This window comes from Plectropomus leopardus, chromosome 1 (genome assembly GCF_026936395.1).
Source record: "Plectropomus leopardus strain MGB_pleo_1.0 chromosome 1, ASM2693639v1, whole genome shotgun sequence".
Taxonomy (NCBI): Eukaryota; Metazoa; Chordata; class Actinopteri; order Perciformes; family Serranidae; genus Plectropomus; species Plectropomus leopardus.
In genome coordinates, this window is record NC_142176.1 from 28,421,654 (window position 1) to 28,441,156 (window position 19,503).

General features: G+C 38.8%; 3 protein-coding genes across 5 annotated transcripts in view; 2 read left to right on the forward strand and 1 right to left on the reverse strand.

Annotated features, from left to right (window-relative positions):
- Positions 1-14,112, reverse strand: part of LOC121958972 (uncharacterized) — a 33,920-nt gene extending 19,808 nt beyond the window's left edge. The window contains exon 1 of the mRNA XM_088079298.1: positions 13,900-14,112. The gene's annotated coding sequence lies outside the window, so the exon portion shown is untranslated. The remainder of the gene's footprint in view (positions 1-13,899) is intronic.
- LOC121959077 (uncharacterized) lies at positions 2,173-9,152 on the forward strand. Its single transcript, XM_042508291.2, has 10 exons — positions 2,173-2,426; positions 2,509-2,573; positions 2,657-2,765; positions 3,884-4,035; positions 4,155-4,297; positions 4,434-4,596; positions 4,966-5,059; positions 6,216-6,294; positions 6,888-6,961; positions 7,061-9,152. Exons 1-10 carry the CDS (start codon positions 2,359-2,361, stop codon positions 8,076-8,078), a joined length of 1,965 nt encoding a protein of 654 aa, XP_042364225.2. The 5' UTR covers positions 2,173-2,358; the 3' UTR covers positions 8,079-9,152.
- LOC121959306 (uncharacterized) lies at positions 10,065-19,453 on the forward strand. Of its 3 annotated transcripts, XM_042508669.2 has the most exons (8): positions 10,065-10,209; positions 10,370-10,469; positions 15,478-15,657; positions 15,746-15,895; positions 15,977-16,029; positions 16,538-16,628; positions 18,030-18,179; positions 18,270-19,453. In XM_042508669.2, the coding sequence occupies exons 1-7, from the start codon at positions 10,120-10,122 to the stop codon at positions 18,143-18,145; spliced, it is 780 nt and encodes a 259-aa protein (XP_042364603.2). In that variant the 5' UTR covers positions 10,065-10,119; the 3' UTR covers positions 18,146-18,179; positions 18,270-19,453. The 3 variants fall into 3 exon arrangements, with proteins under 3 accessions (XP_042364603.2, XP_087935455.1, XP_087935468.1); XM_088079329.1 differs by lacking the exon at positions 10,065-10,209 and having other exon boundaries at positions 10,231-10,469; XM_088079342.1 differs by lacking the exons at positions 10,065-10,209; positions 10,370-10,469 and adding an exon at positions 13,497-13,967 and having other exon boundaries at positions 18,270-19,452.
- The last annotated feature ends 50 nt before the right edge of the window (positions 19,454-19,503 follow it).

The following is a 19,503-nucleotide window of genomic DNA, read 5'->3' on the forward strand; positions in this document are numbered from 1 at the left end:
GTTTGATTGGAACCGTGCAGCAGAGGAGGAAGGGCACCCTGGAGTAACCCCTTATTAAAGGTAGAAGGCATATTTATTGTTCATTTTTAAACCAAGTTTAAAAAATGAAATTACTTCTGTCCTTGATCCAGCTACATCTTTAGTTTTTAAGGGTGAGTTGATAAAAATCAGCAGCTACTGTGAAAATTCCATCCAGTTCCTTAGGCATGTTGCTTCTGGTGGCATCATTTAATTCCTGCAGTGCATTTTTTGAATTTGCATTAGTATTGCGGCCAAATGACTCTCACAAGGACAGTCCATCCAGAGCGACAACTTGATCCAGGACGTTAGGGGTTAACCATGTCTCTGTTATGATATGCGCAGAGCAGTCTCTGATTTCCCATTTCCGAATAAACCTTAATCACATCTCATCCACTCCACTCTCCTGTGACCGCACATTAGCCAGAAGAAGGCTTGGTAGAGGAGAAGCTCTCGGTCCAACTCAGGTCAGCCTCGCCCTGATGTTGGCACTCCTCCCCTCTCTTTGTCCAGCGCTTTCGGTTAAAGTTTCTCCCCTCCGGTCTGGCTGGCCACTCAGCACATGCCACTGGTGGGGATCCTCTCGCGGTCTGCTGCGTTCAGTCCAAAACCCACACAACTTTTCCTCATGTTGATAAGTGCTTCTCTATTGTAGAAAAGTGGTGCTTCAACAGAAGAGGTCATGGTGTTGAAAAATATAGAAAAATACAGCAAAAAAGTAGCACAGATTTGAGGAGCTGCTGCATCTGCGTCATTTTTAGTAGCATTCAGCCTGTGAAAACAGTTTAGCATTGTCTTCAGGATGAAGCTTGCAGCTCTTCAGAATGAAATCTGACCTCCTGAAATATTTTCTGTCATGGCATCCACACGTGGGTGCAAAGTTTTGCTGGTTGTAAACTTACTATCTTACTGTAACTGTAAGTGGATAGATGCGCATTGGTCTAACTACATTTGTTATTAAAAAGAAACATTTTAATTTTGTGTTCTGTCTGTTGTCTTCAGGTCACAGTTGCTAAGGGTAATTTACTGAGACTATATGCATGTAAAAACATTTTAGAGTTCACCTATTTTAAACAGTATATTAGTCCAGTCTTGAATGTGTGGAACATTGCAGTTTCTTCATAAAACTAAAACTAAAACATTTTGGCAACAGCAAGAGCTACAGACATCCACTTATTGTGTTGTTAGTTATTGTGGGTTGATGGAACCCCAACTATAGAGTGCAGGGTAAGGCTGAATAACTTCAGTCCAAAACTTTCAATCAAAAGCACATTCACATAAAATATGGAAATATGACCCTTTGTTGAAGAAGTATAGTGATACCTGCATAACGCTTTGTGTTGAGTTCACTTGATTTTTTTGTGATTTCTTAAGAGGGCAATGAGCAATGAATGAGGCGATGATCCAAAAATTAGTGAGATATTTGTAAAAAAAAAAAAAAAAAAAAAAACACATACAAACAATAAAGAAAAACAAGAAAATTCCATTAAAATTAGTTTTTAAAAAAAGAAGATGAAAAAAGGCAGCTAAAAGACAAGGGAATTACCTGGAAAATTTGCCTAAAAAGTATAACAGCTCTGTAACATTATTTTAAATATACAATTATGATCATTCTTATATATACAATTATGATGGTTTTAAATATTGTTCCCACCTAGCTTTTTTGTTTTGTTTTTTTTTTTCCCTATACTATCCTATTTTTTTTACCTACTTTTGAGCTTTTCAAAATAATTCACAATCTGCTAATTTCTTGCAACCAAGTTGCTCATTGCCTTCTCACCACGTTTTTGAAAGAAACTGCACCAATTTGCTCAGGGTTTACAGGTTTCAATACTTGTTTGAATGCAACACAAGAAAAGTGATGTCGCTCCAGGTTTCAAAAGGTCAATATTCAGTTGCGTTGAGTCTCTTGCAGTAAACGTTATTTTTATTTATTTTATTTTATTTTTTTAGCGAAACTCATTATTTTACTTCCTTTTAACATAATGTGCAATCCCTCTAACATTACGTGTTATGAGAAAAAGTTTATCAACCCATGGCACAACACAAAAAATACACAACTCCTGACCAACACTTTTACCGCTGCACGTTCATTTACACAAATTCATACTTGTCTGTGGAAATCGAGTTGCTTCATTTGCGGTATGGTAGCACTGAAATCTAATGCCAGTTTGAGTGAACGTGTTACAGTCTTGCCTCTCTTTGAGGGAAGGTGAGTAAGATGCACTTATCCAGAGCTACTGGAGCAACATTTCCCGTAAAAAGCTTTGCAGTATCAGGAAGTGTGTGAAACGTGCGGTCAAGCATTCAGCAGACTGCTTTCTTTTTCCCACGGAGTGGATGGCTGAGTTGGATTGCTGTTTTCGAAGAAGAACTGGATTAAATCGTTTCAGTATGGAGTTTAAGAGGTAATCTGGATTCTTGTGTCTGAGTTAACCAACTCATCAAATAATCAAAGTAACGAAAATCTGCTTTTGTGTCTGCTTTCAGGCGAGGTCGCGACAGGATATCATTTGTCCTGCTTATTTTAGGGAACATCGCAACGGCTCTCTCTGGTAAATTTGGTGGATATTTAGACAGCTTTTGTGCAGATTAACTCATTCACTGTATTAATCTTTTTGTGTAATGTCTGTTTTAGGCCAAAACATTGACTGTGTCAACGACTATGACACAATGATGTTTTGCAACTTCAACGCGCAAAACTGCACTGAATACAAACTGATTCTCCAGAGCTACAACGGATTTCAGTAGGGTGTTTTTTTATGTTAAATGCATGGGTGTCATTTTATAGTCATGGGCTTACTTACAATGATGATTCAGTAAAATAATGCTGAGAAGGCCTAAATTGTTAATCTCCAGGGTGAAGTCAGGTAATTTGTGAGACTTTTTGGTAGATTACAAAGTAAATCACCTCAATCTCTGCAGACTACCTGAAGTGTTACTTTAATAACTTGTTGCGGGAGGGCATTTTAATCCATTAAATAATTAATTTAACCAGTAGCTATCTAAAGAAATATTCAACTTTTCTGACATGTTTCCCCTGTTCTATTGTTGCCTGTGTCCTTTGCACTGTTTTGTCTATAATGGACGTGCATGTGTCTTACAATCATGGCTAATTCTGGACTATTATAGCTGACATGGACTCACAGCATATTTAATATTTTTAACTGACATATATATATATAAATATATAAATATATATATATATATATATATATATATATATATATATATATATAAATGGCCATAAAATAGCAAATCATAATTTTATGGCATCTGGTGGCCTAAAACATGCTGGTTTCACTTCAGAAATATGTCCAATTTTAGCTGATTTTTTTGCCCAATTTTACCTGAATGCATTAGGCCTTTGTACTCGCTCAAAAACCTTTCCCATAAAAACTAAAGTGTGACGTTAAAATATTTCGATTACAAGTCAATCATTTAATAAAAAGCAACACCCTATAACCAGTTTTATTGTAATGCCCTTGTTGTTTTAGATGCAGTTCTCACATTACTAACATGAGAAAATCAATATACCACATGGCTTTCCATGAAAGTCTGAAACCAGTGGATTTGTTTTATTTTATTATTGTTTGCTATGCCCATCCTAGTTTTTTCAACCAAATAAAAATGATTGTTTCATATAAAACACTTTTGTACCAACAACTTAATAACATGTTTGGTGACTGACTGCAAATATTCAAAGAGCCCAAGATGTAAAACCTTATTCACATTATTTTACCTAATGTCTTAAATTATCTGACTTCACCCTAGCTAATATTAAAAATCAACAGAAGCATCCCGAGCAGCCAATACTTTGCATATTTGATATAAAGAGTAAGATGTATGTTGTCTTGTATTACAGGGACAGGCATTGCTTTGCCAAAACATATGACATTGGACAGTGTTTTTGCTCCTTCAACCAAATGATTTTTACTCCTTTGGACAATTACATGGCAACAGTTTTGAAAGGAGGCAAACATATGGAGTCTAGAAACATCAGCATCAGAGGCAGCAGTAAGTTGACTCTTTTCAGTGAAAGTCTGTAAAAGCCAATCAGCATCTGCCAGAAATAGACTGATCCAGAATTAACAGTCAATAATATAAAACTTACTTTTCTTATCTCTTTTCTACAGTAAAGCCCAAAACCCCAACAATCACCTCAGTAAGAAAATCGAATGGGAATTTTCAAATCATTTGGAAAACAAATTACAATGGCATTTTCGGTGAAGGCTTGACTGCGAATGTGACTTACTATAAAAAAGGGGACACCAAAAAGGTAGGAGCAAAGTCATGCACCGTTGAATACTGAGATCATTTGTAGTGGAGATATAGACAATCAGGTTGTCATTAAGTTAAACAAACTACCAAACCATCCTTTTAAAAAATATATTATTCTTGTTTCTCCATACCAGGTATCTAAATCTGTCAAACCAAATACACTTGGTGGACTGAATTACTATGAAATACTTGGTCGAGACTTGAAGCCAAGTACAACATATGTGGTCAACGTAAAAAGCTACACAAGCAGAAGTGCCAAGTTCAGTGACAGTAGTAAAGTGTGGGAATTCACCACCCGTAAGTGTCATCTTTTCAGTCTTTGTCAATTTTTATAATTAATACCAACGCATACATGATTGCTGTGCTTTCATTGTTCTTTGCATGACACTACCATGAAAAAAAAAACAGTAAACATAGGCATAGTGTAGGTTATATAAGTGTGCAGCATATTTTTTTCTCCTTTTGGTCTTGGATCTGGCCCAGGAACTACTAACTATTTCCAAATAAAAAAAGGAGTAGTCTACCAAAAATGTGCGCTGCATGCACTTATTTAAATTCATTGCTGCACCCTATGGGCCCTCCCTCCCGACTCACATTCTCTACTGCATGTCATGTGTACTGAAATTAAGCGATTTCTAAACTGACTTCATGCATTTTACTTAACAGCTGTGTCCCCTTACATTATGCCCTTGGCTATCACCATCAGCCTCAGTGTTGCTGCAGTCATCATCAGTGTTGCTGTATGTGGCTGTTATGGGAAGTAAGTCATGCAGATAAAAGATTGTCTACAAGATTGTCTAAGACCGGCATGGTTTCTCTGTTAGCGAATTACATATGAAAGGTTTTTTCTTAAGATATCTCAATAAAGGTTAAGATATTTGTAACCCTAGTCCTATTATAATGGGTGGATTCCTTTACTGGAGTCATTGGGTAATACTCCTCCAGTAACAAGCATGCATTCACATACCCAAAAATTTTTTTTCACATTATCAACACGATCATCAACACCAGTATATTACAACAATGTGGCCGTGCACCTTGGCAATGAGGAGGACATTGTTGGAGTGTCTCAGAAGAGGCAGCATTGGAAATTGGGGCGGGCAGAGTTTTGTAGCATGGTCTCTCTTCTTGTCTCAGCCCCTCAACACACTTCATATCATCCTCTTTCTGTGATGATCAAGCAGTGGGTGGGACTCCTGTAGTTTTTTGAAGCACTGAGTAACCGATGAGATAGATCCAAAAAGCCCTTCCTTGATGACAGTAGTTCTCAGAGATTCCAGGGGGTCCTTTTTAGGGGGAGTTAGTCTCAGCCACATGTGACAGGAGCCAACTGTGGCAGACATCAAACAGCCCACTGCAGAAACACCTTGAATTAGGTTATGAATATGGTTATACTGTGGTCCAAAATGTCATTCTGAGAGGTTTGTCTTGATGTCATCAATCACAAGCACCTGCCCACTGTCATGGCAGTGAATCATCATGTAGCAGCAGCTGAAGTAATCCCATCCCTGCTGGCATCTAAAGTTGGGCAGTGCCAAGCAGGCCTCACAGGCTGGTGGATGCTGAACACCGCTCTCTGTGTGGTTTGCTGTGAGGCACTGATGAGATTCTAGAGGCAGTGACTCCATCCATAGAGGAAGCTACTCTGTGTGCCGTCGCTGAAGAAAAAAAGGATGTTGGACTGTCACAATGTGCATCCTTATATACTGTGAGGTCCGCATGTACAAGGGTAGGCACGTCCAAATCTGCCTGCTACGTTCATGAAGATCTCAGTGTGTACATGCATGCTCGTGATTAGAGGAGTATTACCCAAAGAGTTCAATAGGGAGCAGAGCCTGTGTGAGATAGAAGTCCAGTGTTGTGTTCATGTGTTATGCGTGTTATTTTTGTTTATTTATATGTGCAATTGTTTTTAGGCTAAAATCAAAGTGGTGGGACACAGTTGCCAAATGTCCAAATCCAAAACTTCTGATAATGCATCCAAATGAGCAAGAGGTGAGTCACCTAGTCATGTTCTTAACCCCACATTTTGTCCACATGGTATAATTGCTGACCACTGACCTATCAGAAGAGAGATTTTCATGTTGTTGTCCCCTCTCAATACCCCCTCCCCCTTACCTTCCCTATTACAGCTTCAATTGTTGCATCGGTTTATTTTTCCTAATTATGCATAAACAGGGTTACAATCCTCAAGAATTTCACTAATTGTTGGCATGTTTCAGCAATAGCCATTCAATGCATCTATATTCTGGAATTAATCTCTATAATGTACATTCAGATTGCCTTTATTATTGTCAAAGTAGCTGCTCAGCAGGCATTTGTAGTAAATGTAGGCAAATGTAGTATTAAAACTACACTTGCTGTTACCACCAGTAACCAGGGGTTTCACCAAAAAACAGGACTGAAATCTTAGTGATTCTAACTTTGAAACTCTCTAGATACTTTCAGAAAGCGGAAGTCAATTAGAAAAGGTCATTTCCTGCACTTTTGAATAGTTCATATTAAATAAGAAATAGGAAAAGAACGTTTCTAAACCAACCCCTTCAAAAGATACATTTCAGGTCTGTTGTTTTTCTCCTGTGTTGCAGATCCTGAAACCTGAGCCACCCATCATCTCCTCTATCTGTTTTGAACCTCTTGTTCCAAGTGACAGCAAACCATGGTTAGTTTGACTGCATTTGTACAACAATACAACCCATTTCTTTAAGGGTTTTCATGTGATTATATTGGCAATTTCAATAACCCATTTCTCTGTATCCAGGTTAAAGGGGTCACTGAGAGACATGAGCAGCAGGAGCCCTCAGCAAAGCAATGGAATCAGTACTGGCTCTTTTGGTTTTACTCGTTCTCACACAGAACCTGCTGACATTATCGCTGGTGTTCAGGATGCTCTTGTAAAAGCTTTCCCCAATATCAGCCCAATATCACCTTTGACCACTATTTCACTTAATGCAGAAGTAAACAAAGACAGTGGTTTGCTCTCCTCCTCCTGCAACCCTTGTGATGTCCGAGCTGATGACATGAAATCTGGATCATCTTGCTTTGAAAATAAAACCTACAACGTCTTCATTCCAAGCGTCCCACATGAGATGATGACCAGCAGCTCCGAGGTCCAGACGCAGGCTGAAATGCTTTGTGACTCTGCATACCGTCCTTCTGCAGGTGATGATGTGACCTTTGTCGACCAGCAGGCACCAGCTTGTCTGCTTGTGAATTCACCACCAGTGGTTTCGTCTCTGATGCCAACAGACATGTCGTATCATCCACGCAATGCAGATTTGGGGGGATTTGCATATGCAGAAGACTTCAGTTTGTCATCCAGTTTGTCCTCCACTTCCACTGGCACAATTGCGTCATGTGATCCTGTGTCCACAGCTGAGGTCGGGTGTGAGAGCTTTGATGAGGCGAAAAAGCTACATGGAAAAGTTGAAGGTGAAATTATATGTGACGAAAATCCCTGCTACAGAGGTGTGCCTGCAGTTTCAAGCAGCTTTCCTCCGGTGGATGACGACTACCAGTCATTTCAGAATCTGGTGGAGCAACCTGCCATTGTGTTTTCAGAGGAGAGAAGTGGTGAGGAGGAAAGACATTTGAACAAATGTCCAGATGAATTCTTCACCAAGATGCCTCAAAGCTCCTTAAGCCAAGTTGTTCCGGGTTTCGTTGACAATGTCCAGGGTGGTCAGTGTTCCTCTGAGCTCCAAAGACCTTTTCTCTCACTGATCCCTGCTGACCAGTCTGTGCCGATCATCACAGAGAGCGGCTATCAGAGTGTGTAGCGCTAATTTATATGGACTATATGGACATATAGCCATAGCATCATGTGACCTTTTAAATCGCACAAAGTGTTTTTCATTGCAGTTTTGAAAAATATGGCTTTTTCGATTCACCTGAAATATCACTTCATGCGAGCATACAAACTTTTTGCAGTCAAGTTTTTTCAAAATTGACATGTTTCCTTTAGGTGTATTTTATAATCACAGTTTCAATTTGTACAATTTGAGGGTTAATGGAAACCTACAGATTTTGTGTGTAGCAGTAATTTGTAGAAAACACATCTTTGCACCGTAAGAGCGGCTGATTCCTTTATTTATAAATACTTCACAACTGTGTAAGACTTCATTTGATGCAAAGTATGTAAAAACAAACTATGTAAAAAAGATGTTTTGCATCAAATGCAGTCAAAATATGAGCTCAAAATGTCTGTCAAAAACAGACTGCATTTGAGTTTTTTTTGTGTTTGTGCTTGCTGCAACTGCTTGAACAAAACTGCTGCAGTCACATATCTGTACCTCATGTCATAATCCACTGAGGGTTTTTGTTTCGTTTTTTTGTCACATAGAAAATTCATTAAGTGTATATACTGTCTCTGTAAATCATGACTAACCATCAAGTACAATATTAGTTAGACTTCAGTGAAATGTGTCAGAGGAGTCATTTCTTGTAGATTATGTCAATTCCTCTCTGAACTTGATTTGACCAGAGGAGTCACAAAATAAACCTGTTCCATTCCACGCATCAACACTGAGCGCTTTAAGCAAAATTACAAATGAAATGTGTCTCAAACAAGTCATAACAATCAGCTGCCATATTGAGCTAGTGCTTTATAGGTTTTTCAAATTACTTCCTCATTGCTCTTCTCTGGAAACAGCTACGGCATTTCCACAGAAACACACATCCTCTTCAAGCGGTACGCTGTTCTTATCACAGCAAAGACATGGTGCCCGAAGACACTCATTTCACTATTAAAGGGTAAAGACATGCTGGTATTTTTGAAAGTGAAGAAATGTTACACGTGTAAAATGTACTTTTTCTCTGAAAGAAAATTGTTAAAATAAAAGTTGTTTATATTATCTTGGGTTGTGTTTGCTCCAAAAATACATTGCTGCTGAATTTTTAATGTTATAATTTAAAACAAGCAATTTCCATTTGTATCAATCAATTGTATTGTATGCTTTTTTATATAATTATTTTATTTGAGAGAAGGAACAATGCAAATGAATAAATACACATGGTTAAAAAAAATTCATTCTGTAATCCCTGGCCAAAGTGTTAAAACATATTAAAACTTAATGATTGGAAAAGTAGACACAGTTGTTAAAACAGTAGAGCTGAGACTGACAAACAGTATATACATATAGATTGACAGTGCAAAAAAGCAGACCTTCTTTATCTTGACATATTTTCTGTTGAAAGTGGGTATAAGGGCAGGACATAATTTTAGAGGTATTTAAAAGAGTTATGCAAGTCGTCAGTTGGTTAAGAGGAACTGATAAATTGACTCGACCACCTAAGATATTCAGGTTATATAAAGTAAAAAGTAAGGCACCATTGCAACATGTGAGGCTGCTCTTCTGTCACATATAGCATGAACTCTGCTTCCACCTGGGGGTCTTACATGAAAACACACTGTCTCACTGCTGCTACAAAAACCTCACCAACCACAAGATCACCCAAAAAAATTAGCACTCACTTAAACCCTTCAAGTGACTTAGCATTAGATACCTTTCCAGGGACCTCAGCAACTCTCTACTCCATAATACTTCAACTCAATCTCTCTTTCAAAAAGGACAACATACAGTATAAACAGAATTTCCTGTAATTGTAGGAGTCTCCCAAGCAGCAGGGAAGGCCATTTGAGGAGGAGCAGGACAAACTGTGAGGTGTTTGATTGGAAGAATGCAGCAGAAGAGGAAGGGCGCCCTGGAGTAACCTCTGATTAAATCTGAACTCCTGAGAAATTTTCTGTTACTGCTGAAACTCCCGTTAAGCCAGTAACGCGTCCACACCTTTCAGCACACCTGGTGCTTAGTCTGAAGCATGCAACAACCCGGCCGGCTGAGGCTGAGGCCATGGCTGGAGGAGCAGATTCAGTCTGGGAGGTATCCAGGAGTCAGCTGGCTGGACCAGGTAGACCCTTTATCTCATCATCATCCCATACACACACATGCACCTTGGTGTAAAAAGTTTTGCTCTATATCTAATTTCTCCAGGGCAGCAGACAAAAGAAAATGTAAATAATGAAATTCTTTTGGCAGCTATTTTTTTCTGTTTTTTTTTTATTCTACAGTCAGCTCGAGTCTTCCAGATTCCTTGGAAACATGCCGCTCGGCATGGCTGGAGTATTGACCGGGATGCTACTCTCTTTAGGAGTTGGGCCATGCATACAGGTAGGAGCCCCACACATATGCAAGCATGTAAATATTTTGTTTGTTTATTTATTTATTTATTTATTTAACCTGGAAAAGCCTTGTTGAAATTAAAAAAAATCTCCTTTACTACAGTGCACTGGTCAAAAAGGTCACATTCATTTTTAACTAAGTTGTAGACATACAGCATACAGCATATAACATATAACAACACACACAAACACACACACACACATCAGTTCCAGTTGATTGATTCCCATCTCTATTCATACTATTTCTTATTGTCTTTTAAGCACTTTGCTTGTGTTATGTTTTTAGACTTACACTTGCATGCTGATGCTTTGATGTAGAGTAACAAATAAGTAAAACTGAAGTAGAACAAGCTTATGTTATACTTCTTACATTATACCAAGCTTAGAGTTGTAATCTAAATGGACTGCTGGGGTCAGAGCCACAGCACTGCTGCAAGGCAATATGTCAATGAAGATGAGATGATATTTACAAGCATATCATCAAGAAGAAAATATTACAACATGCCAAACGTATTCATTTATGATTAATGTTTGAATTTATTTACTGTAATGTGTTCACACATGTCAAACAAACTTCAGTAGCTTTTTTTAAGCTCTCGCCTCATTTTCTATTTGCCACTCATTTTCACTTTTACAGGCCGTCAAAGTAGTTGAGAGGTCCCTGGCTCAAATCTGACTAGGTCATTAAGGGTCAAAATGCCCTCCAAAAGTTGTTGTTACTGCATCACCTCATTCATGAGAAAAAGTCCAAAGAAAAACCCTTAGTACAGTCATTTCTCAAAATTACACAAGACAATAAAAATGATTTTTAAATTGGTTTTTAAAGTTAAAATTTCCCTGCAGCATTTTGCTATTTTCCCTGCATTTATTATTTCGACCATCCTGATGAGATTTGCCTGCTGACCTGTTTTCTGCCAGCAGAAGTCTTGAAGAGCAGCCGCAGTATTGTTCAACCCAGATCTTTCTAGATTTACCACATTCATACCATCATCCCAGTTTCCAGCTAAATAATATGAATTTCACAGAAACCGTGAATACATCAGTATGTGCTAAATAAACATAAATGCTGAATTCAAAGGATCAAACTTGAAAAAAGAAGATTGATCGGTTTATGTGGTTTTTAAGGTTCAGTCCTCGTCTAAATTGCTTTTGTTTCATAATCTCATAACTAAATGTTTTTGCTCTGTCATCTCAATTCTGTACATTCTGAGCAAAAATTTGAGTAAAGTCATCATACATACACAGAGACACACACATACACACATGCACGCACACACACACACACATCATCAAACACTCTAGTATTAGGAAGGTCACGCTTTGTGATTATAGTTGCACATCACATCATGGGAAAGCTTCGGTTCAGTTGCTTTGAATGTGTAAGGTGATCATATTGCTGTCTAAAGTACAACAGCCCTGCTCCTCCACAAGGAAGTTGAATGTGTGAAAGAACACTGGGCAGAACCGGTATGTTCTCAAATACAGTTTAAGCCGATGAAAAGTAATAATGAAATAAATTGAACCATCAATTAAACAAACAAAAAAAAGACACAAAACATGTGTACATTAGGATCTCCAAGTCATAAATGAAAGTTGAAAATTGCAGCATGTGTGTAATATAGCTGCTGCTACCTTCTGTCTTTTACTTCTTTTTAGCCCTTGTCTGCTGGAAATTATCCATAGTGGATCACTTAAAACTCCAGTGAATTTATTATTGAGTCTAGTAAATATATCTAGAGGACTGGCTTTGATCCAAACCACACCATGGTGCTAAATATGAGAACTCAACATGCTGATGACAGATGGTATCAACACAGTTGTGTTGTAACAGTTATGTTTTTGAAGATGAACACATCTGATAAATCCTGTCCTGATATTTATGAGGCTGGTATAGTTCTGATTTGAATATCTTCCAGCTGTATTGACAAAATCCAACTCTATCAGGTTCAGTATTGAATTCGTCTTTTGAGAGGGGTATGTGTTGCTCCCTGTGTAGTTAGCCAACGTGGCTATTCAAGGGTCCTATTTTTTGTGTTTAAGATAGAGACGTTTCCATCAAGAGGTCCTAAGGCACTGTAACATATCTGCTAGGTGTAGTTGGTGGAACAAATTACACATCTGACCACATCCAACCACAGCCACCACCAGTGGCACATACTTGAAACTTGAAGCAGTCATTTCTGTGTGACCAGACCAACTGAAGGATAAGGGGCACAGTTAAACCATTAACAGGTCAAAACACAGATAACAGTAAAGGTAGTCAGAGATGTGGCTTCCAGTGCAATTGTACATGAATAATTTCAAAAGGTAAGAGTTATGACAAAACAGCAATTTTAGCTGAATGCTTAACTATACTGAAAACAAAGCTAAAGACATAAGAAGTAAAACCAAACAGCACCAAACTATTCTAAAAATAAGACGAAAAGAAAACCCAGCCGGAAGCGAACATTCCCACAACATTAGTTATCATTACCTACAAGATGCAATGATGTTTTAAAGGAAACATTTTAATCTAATATTCAAAGAACGTTTTAAGGATGTTCATCATTTCAAACAATGTACCTATAACGTTAAATGCCAAAGCCATATTCAGCACATGTCTGTGGTCTGTAATCACCATTTTTTAATGAAAATGTAACATAAAGTGATATGTTAACACACACAAAGTGCAATTGTACATAATAATTTAAAAATGTAACTATAACGTTAAATGCCAAAGCCATATTCAGCACGTCTGTGGTCTGTAATCACCATTTTTGAATGAAAATGTAACATAAGGTGATATGTTAACACACACAAAAAAAAAACATTTGTTACATTGTTTGATGTTTATAGGAAATGTTACCCACAAACTTTAAAAAGAACATTCTGAGAACTAAAAAAAACATTACTAAAACACAGCATTGGTTGCATTGTATCATTCTGTACCATCCATTTTAAGAAAAAAAAAATACTTGCTGAGAATTTATTTTTACAAATCTCCTACGAGATCTTTAAATGGGCATGAACATGTCTCACCCTGCCTCTCCCTCCAGCCACACAACCACCTACTAACATGCGGCTCCAGCCGCCTCAGGACACCTACATCATAAACAATACAGTGATCTGGAGGCAGCCGATGCGGGAATAACCTGGGCGACAATAGCACGTAGCAGTGCCTACCTCTACAGGTGGGTTTTAGGCCATCTCCTGCAGCTCCAAACGCTCAACCTGCCGCTCCAACCATACAACCTGCAACTCCAAACGCTCACTCTGCAACCTCATCGGGCAATGTGCAACTCACACACTCAATCCGCCACTTCACAAACGCTCAGCGCTGGGGTTATGTGTACCTGTCGTCATCAGGTGACAAAATCAGCCTAATACACAGGCAAGTGATGATAAACCGCAAAATCTGATCACACACACAGTACACATACCTTGAAGATGAACTCAGACTTCCTGTCGACCAGAGGAACAGCGCTGGAGACGGCAGTGATGCGCACAGGTGAGAACAGCTTTGTAAAGGCGCGCGCTCCACGGAGTATTTAAATCCCACTGTCCGGGTATGACAGTTCGCGCGGTGGCGTGGCAGTGTTGGCGTCTTCCATAAACTTTCTTCTTCTCACGGTTTCTTGGCGGATCGCAAACAACTTAAAGGTGCAGAGCGCCATCTACTGTACAAGAGTGTGTAACATCGATTAACCATATTTTCTAAATTCTTCCTTTTAACTTTGCGCAATCTTCCATAGTTGGACGTCAAAGCTAAATAAAGACAGGGGATGTTTTTTGAGGCGAGAGTGACCAGGCAGGTAAAATTGTCTGCCCACCATTTCCATGCCTGCGTGCGCCAAGTTTGCACTCCATATGCGACCAATTTGCCTCAATGCGCGTTCGCCCTGCACCACTGGTTGCTTATATCGATTTATAATCTCCCGCCCTCTTCTCTACTGGAATTTCCTGGATTTATACAAAACTGTTCATAATGTCACTGGAGAGGTGGTCTTGATATCAGCACCACTTGAATTTTTGAAATTGTCACTTCCTGTTTTTGGGCCGCTTGGTCCTCATCACAGGTATCCCAGCATACTTTGTACAGGGAATCTGTAGGAATAAATGTAGGAATCTGTGGCTTCTAATACAAAATGGATAGGAGCGGATGGCTGGTTGTACTGTACTGGATGTATAGTGGGCATGCACCATTTGGCTGGTGTGGTAGCCAGCAGATACTGGATTCACCGTTAAATTTGAGAAGTGAGAGCTGGATATTCGTCACCATGACAGTATGTCCAATACAAACAAATAAAAGCAGATAAAGTAGGTAATGTTTGAATGATGGTCAGGTTTTTTCTGCAAATCAAATTGTAAGTATTACTATCCATGTAGGCACTTTTTTGTCAACTACTAACGTTATCATGGATTTTGTTCTGTAAAGAAATATTATAGTTGGTTTCATCAGGTTACACTTATGTGGTTGCTACAGCTTGTTGGCAGATTACTCTCCATTCAAACAGCTCTTTCGGTCCTTGCAGTATGTTAAGCGGTGCATCAGTGCACTGAAATGGAGCGCAGCCAGTGGCTTGGGAGAGATGAGGAAGATATAAATGGGAGGCATATATAGGAAGAGCCTGCTACGCCTGCTTTTAGCTTAGTGTTTCAAACATACTATTGCTGGGCAGAAAGTGTTTAGAACTGACCTTTTTGTTTTTTCAGGTAGGAGGATTTGAAAAGTTACACAACAATTGTTGTCAGGTGGGTCACGCTTTACTAACTAATCTAAAGACCCCAGGAGCATTTATGTATCAAAAGCTTTTTTTAAAGTTTGGGCTTACAAATTTCGTAAGCCTGAATTGCAAGTCTGGGGACAGATGTTCCAGCAAAGACAATGGGGGGTGGAGGAAACCTAAAGACAAAGAGCAACACACACACACACACACACACACACACACACACACACACACACACACACACACACACACACACACACCAATGCTTGTTTGTATATTTGTTCACTTCAGGACGGTACCATCCAGGTAAAGACAAGCCAGATCCTAAGACATGGAAGGCAAATTTCCGCTGTGCCTTGAACTCCCTGCCTGACATCTGTGAGCTGCGGGAGCACAGCAGGAAAAGAGGCAGCAACGCCTACAGAGTCTACAGGATGCTGCCAAGCACACAAACACACAGACGGAGGAGAGGTCTTGAACGTGTATTGATCAAACATATTCTGACATGTTGTCAGACAGATCTTATGTGACACTACCATCCTTTCCTCCCCTCGCTCAGGGCTGCAGTTATTCAGCAGGCCCAGGGAAAGACAGGCGAGTGACGACATACACATCACACATGCTTGGCAACCAACAAAAGCCTTTTCAGACACACAACAAAAGGTGGAGACCCCCGCAGGAGACGCATATTGCAACACACAAACGCACGGTCAGTCGCTGAGATCAAAGTATTTTGTTGTTGTTCTGAGTGCTGATCGTAAAACTAACAATTATAGTTACTTTTGTTCAGGGATGTGGGAGGCCAAACCGGAGGACCTGGAGCAGAATGAGGCTGTGTTTAAGGTATGAGATCTTTTATTTACTGACTGACTGAGCATCTCTTATTCTGTCACAGAGACACTCACTGGCAGAATGACTGACTCTTTCCCTGAGGGGCACCCTGATGGCTCAATAGGTTTATGTTTATGTTTATGTTTATGTTTATTGAGGATCCCCATTAGCCGACGCACAAACGCCAGGCTAGTCTTCCTGGGGTCCTATTTAAAAAGTACAATACAAACAATACACGACAATATACAAATCCAAATACGATATATACACAGATTCAAATACAATCAAGGTAGAGCGTGTACTATTAAGGTTGAGTTTTTCCTGCAGCTGCTTGGTTTTAAATCTGGTCTAGGCCCTTTATTGTATGTCATGCCCTTTTTCTCCTCCTTCCATAATGAAACAGCATCCTTTTTGACCTAACTGCTAGGTGATCAGTTGAATGGGATGCAGTTTAGGTTCAGTAGGTGGTGCTCTAGATGTCTGTCTGTCTGACTGAATATAGGTATTCTGTCTCCTGTAGCTGATGGACCACTTGAGCAACGCTGACGTCTGGAACCAGACTGGAGAGCAGAGAGGATGGAGAACACATACACTGTGGGACCACTGGCACTGTACGATACTGTTGAGTTAATTCAAAATCTCCATAAGATTGCATAGCAGGTTATACTGTGTGTTCACAGATGAATGCAGTTCTGCAAAAATATGCAAATTAAAGACAAAATGTGGATTTTAGGGGGAGTATTACAGTTCTTCTCAGTCACTTTAGTACATTTCTCATTTCATTTATAACGTGCTGAACAGTGAGTGCATTTCTCGAAACAATTAGCAGTACAAACAGCATCACACAGTAGGGTTCCTGCAAAAACGTGTAACTTGCTCAAAGGTTTATTACTCAAAAGTTTATATCATAGATAGTCAAAAATAAGGTCAGTTCAATCAAGTCAATATAACACTGAGTGTACTCTATGCAGTTCACAAATCGTCTAGTCACAGGGTCCAGATTTCTCTTTTGTCATTTGTTCAAGGGCCACACATTATAAATAATAACATATTCAGGTTTATTTCACAAAATGTAAACAGCACGTTGGCTTAGAACACAAAGAAATAAAACATTGCAAGAATAAACATAAACAGCACTTCAGAATAAAAACTCTGTGCTGGAAATGTACTGTACTTCAAAAAAGTGTGCTTTTTACTTTAGGACCACCAGTTGGGAACCACTGCTCTAGATCTACAAAGTACTTTCTCATCTGAATTTTTAATGACAATAATTGGAAATGTACAAGGCTGCGCTTTTTCCATATTACATACATTTCAACGATACAATGCAACATATTACTGTATATGGGAGAGTGATTGCAAGAGATTGGACAGTTTTAACATTTACTGTTATTTCACTGCAAAAGAGAAAAGAATATAAAGATAAAACTGTTTGCTGCATAAAAGGAACAAAATACAAAATTCAAAATGTAAATACAGGAAACGGCCTTTAAGCAGAACAGCATACATAAGCAATTTTTGAGAACTCGTTCATTGATCGAACACTCCAACAACTCCTTTATTAGTGAAAGTCAAGATTCACCTGAAAGCAATTCATAATTACAAAATTATAATAATCGAAATGTAGAAATAAGGTTAACAGAATATGGCAACTGGTTCAACCGATCTGCATATAATAACTTATGAATCAGTCTGATAAATTTTGATCAGCATGACATAAGCAGTTGATAATGTAGGAAACAGCAATCATTTATGATTTAAGAGATGTTTCGAAGTGACTAATAGAAAAATGTATTGTGACAAAGATAATGAAAAACAGATCAATAAAAGCACATTGTTCTTAGTTCAACAAGCCACAAAAAGCCGGTTAGATGTGCAGGTCAAAAGCTTTTGTGCCTGTGTGAGAATAATCAGATGCAAAAAAAGACAAGTTAAACAGAATCCAGCAATGCTTAGAGTTCCCATCTGTTCATGTTTTTGAGTGTGTTTATATGTTGTTTTGTGCTCCTCAGGTGCTGACGATAACCTGTGCTCTCCATACACAGAGAACTACACTGATCTGTTTGGTCCAAACTACATCAAGGAACTTTCTGACTGGTCCACACATCAGCAAACACTGATGCCGTAGCTCTACACAAAATGGCCCATCCTCCTACTCTGTTGTGTGTTAACCACATGTTGACTAAAAAATGTTCTCCCTCCAGGCTTTCTTGCTAAACCTCAACTGATTTCCTCCTGCTGTCTGTCTGCAGAGCTGACCGCTGAAAAAGGGAAACAGGAGAGGGGGAGCGGATGGGGAATATTGCTCTGTCAGTCAGTCGGGTGGCCATCCTTTCTGCTGAGCACACAGAGGTGAAGATCCTGTTCCAAGCCAAGCTTTACTTCTGTCATCATCATTTGGGTTCGCTATGGTTCAGTGCCTCAAACTCACTGATGTGACACCAAGCCCAAACCAAAGCTCCCAGAGAAAACAGATCTCATTTCGCTTCAGTACAAGATCACTTACTGTTCTATTATTCTGAGTTTTACTGCATGTTTAGCCAACACACAGTGAATAAAGCACAGGACACAGAGCCTTTAACAGTTTGCAGGCTGTGTTTGTAAATACTACAGTACTACACAGGAAACTGATTTAAGTTGATATATATATGTCCAATATATGCATCTGATTCCTATCCTTCTATGTATTTGGTTTTTCCTACTCAATTTTGTATATTTTTTTATTTTTTGAGGCATTGTATATCGGGTTTTGTATTTTCAAAATAATCCTGCATTATCAAACTGTAAAAGCAACTGAAGCACATTACCTTGTCAAGACTCATTGCAAATGTGTTTGAACTGAAGGCTATGGCTTCAGACAGCGGCTGTGTGTGTTACTTTATTAAAATCTATAACCAGCAGCGTAATTAATCATAGTTGGCATCACTTATTGCTGTCGATTCTCCACTGAACTGATGTGATTAATAAAAAGATGAACTTGTAATGTGCTTTTATTGTTAATTCAATGCATTTTAACATGTAAGAAAGAGATTTTTAACAGCACAGAACATTCGATAGAGAAAATATTATTTGTTGTGAGTGATTTACTAAAATATATAGTCAGACTCACTCTCTGACTGTAAAAACAAAAAACCTAAATGCCTGATTATAAATAGAGACAGCCACAAGTTAATATAACTCACACTTCCAGTTTCAGTTAAATGTCATCTACGCATCTCTTTAGTATGTTAGTATACCAAAACTCTCAAAAGCTTCTGACAGCTCAAGGGAATACAGGGACTGTGAGGTTACACCGTTCAATTTCAAATGAGAATGGCCTTACTTTATTAATTAGAACTGCCCCAAAATACAAAATTTCAGGTTTATATTTTCACAATAGTTATTTGTGCTTGTGCTTCACAGGCCTGTTCCCGAACTATTTGACTTTTCATTGCAGAAGGAGCTCAGGTGCAAATAACACAAATTAATCCTCTGCTCCTTTGCTGT

Excerpts from the sequence above, each read along its gene's own strand:
- LOC121959077 (XM_042508291.2), top strand. The coding sequence starts at position 2,359 with ATGGCTGAGTTGGATTGCTGTTTTCGAAGAAGAACTGGATTAAATCGT. Across the intron at positions 5,060-6,215 it reads GTATGTGGCTGTTATGGGAA|GCTAAAATCAAAGTGGTGGG; the intron begins GTAAGTCATGCA and ends AATTGTTTTTAG. Across the intron at positions 6,295-6,887 it reads TGCATCCAAATGAGCAAGAG|ATCCTGAAACCTGAGCCACC; the intron begins GTGAGTCACCTA and ends CCTGTGTTGCAG.
- LOC121959306 (XM_088079329.1), top strand. The coding sequence starts at position 10,247 with ATGCACCTTGGTGTAAAAAGTTTTGCTCTATATCTAATTTCTCCAGGG. Across the intron at positions 15,896-15,976 it reads TTGCAACACACAAACGCACG|GGATGTGGGAGGCCAAACCG; the intron begins GTCAGTCGCTGA and ends ACTTTTGTTCAG. Across the intron at positions 16,629-18,029 it reads ACTGTGGGACCACTGGCACT|GTGCTGACGATAACCTGTGC; the intron begins GTACGATACTGT and ends TGTGCTCCTCAG.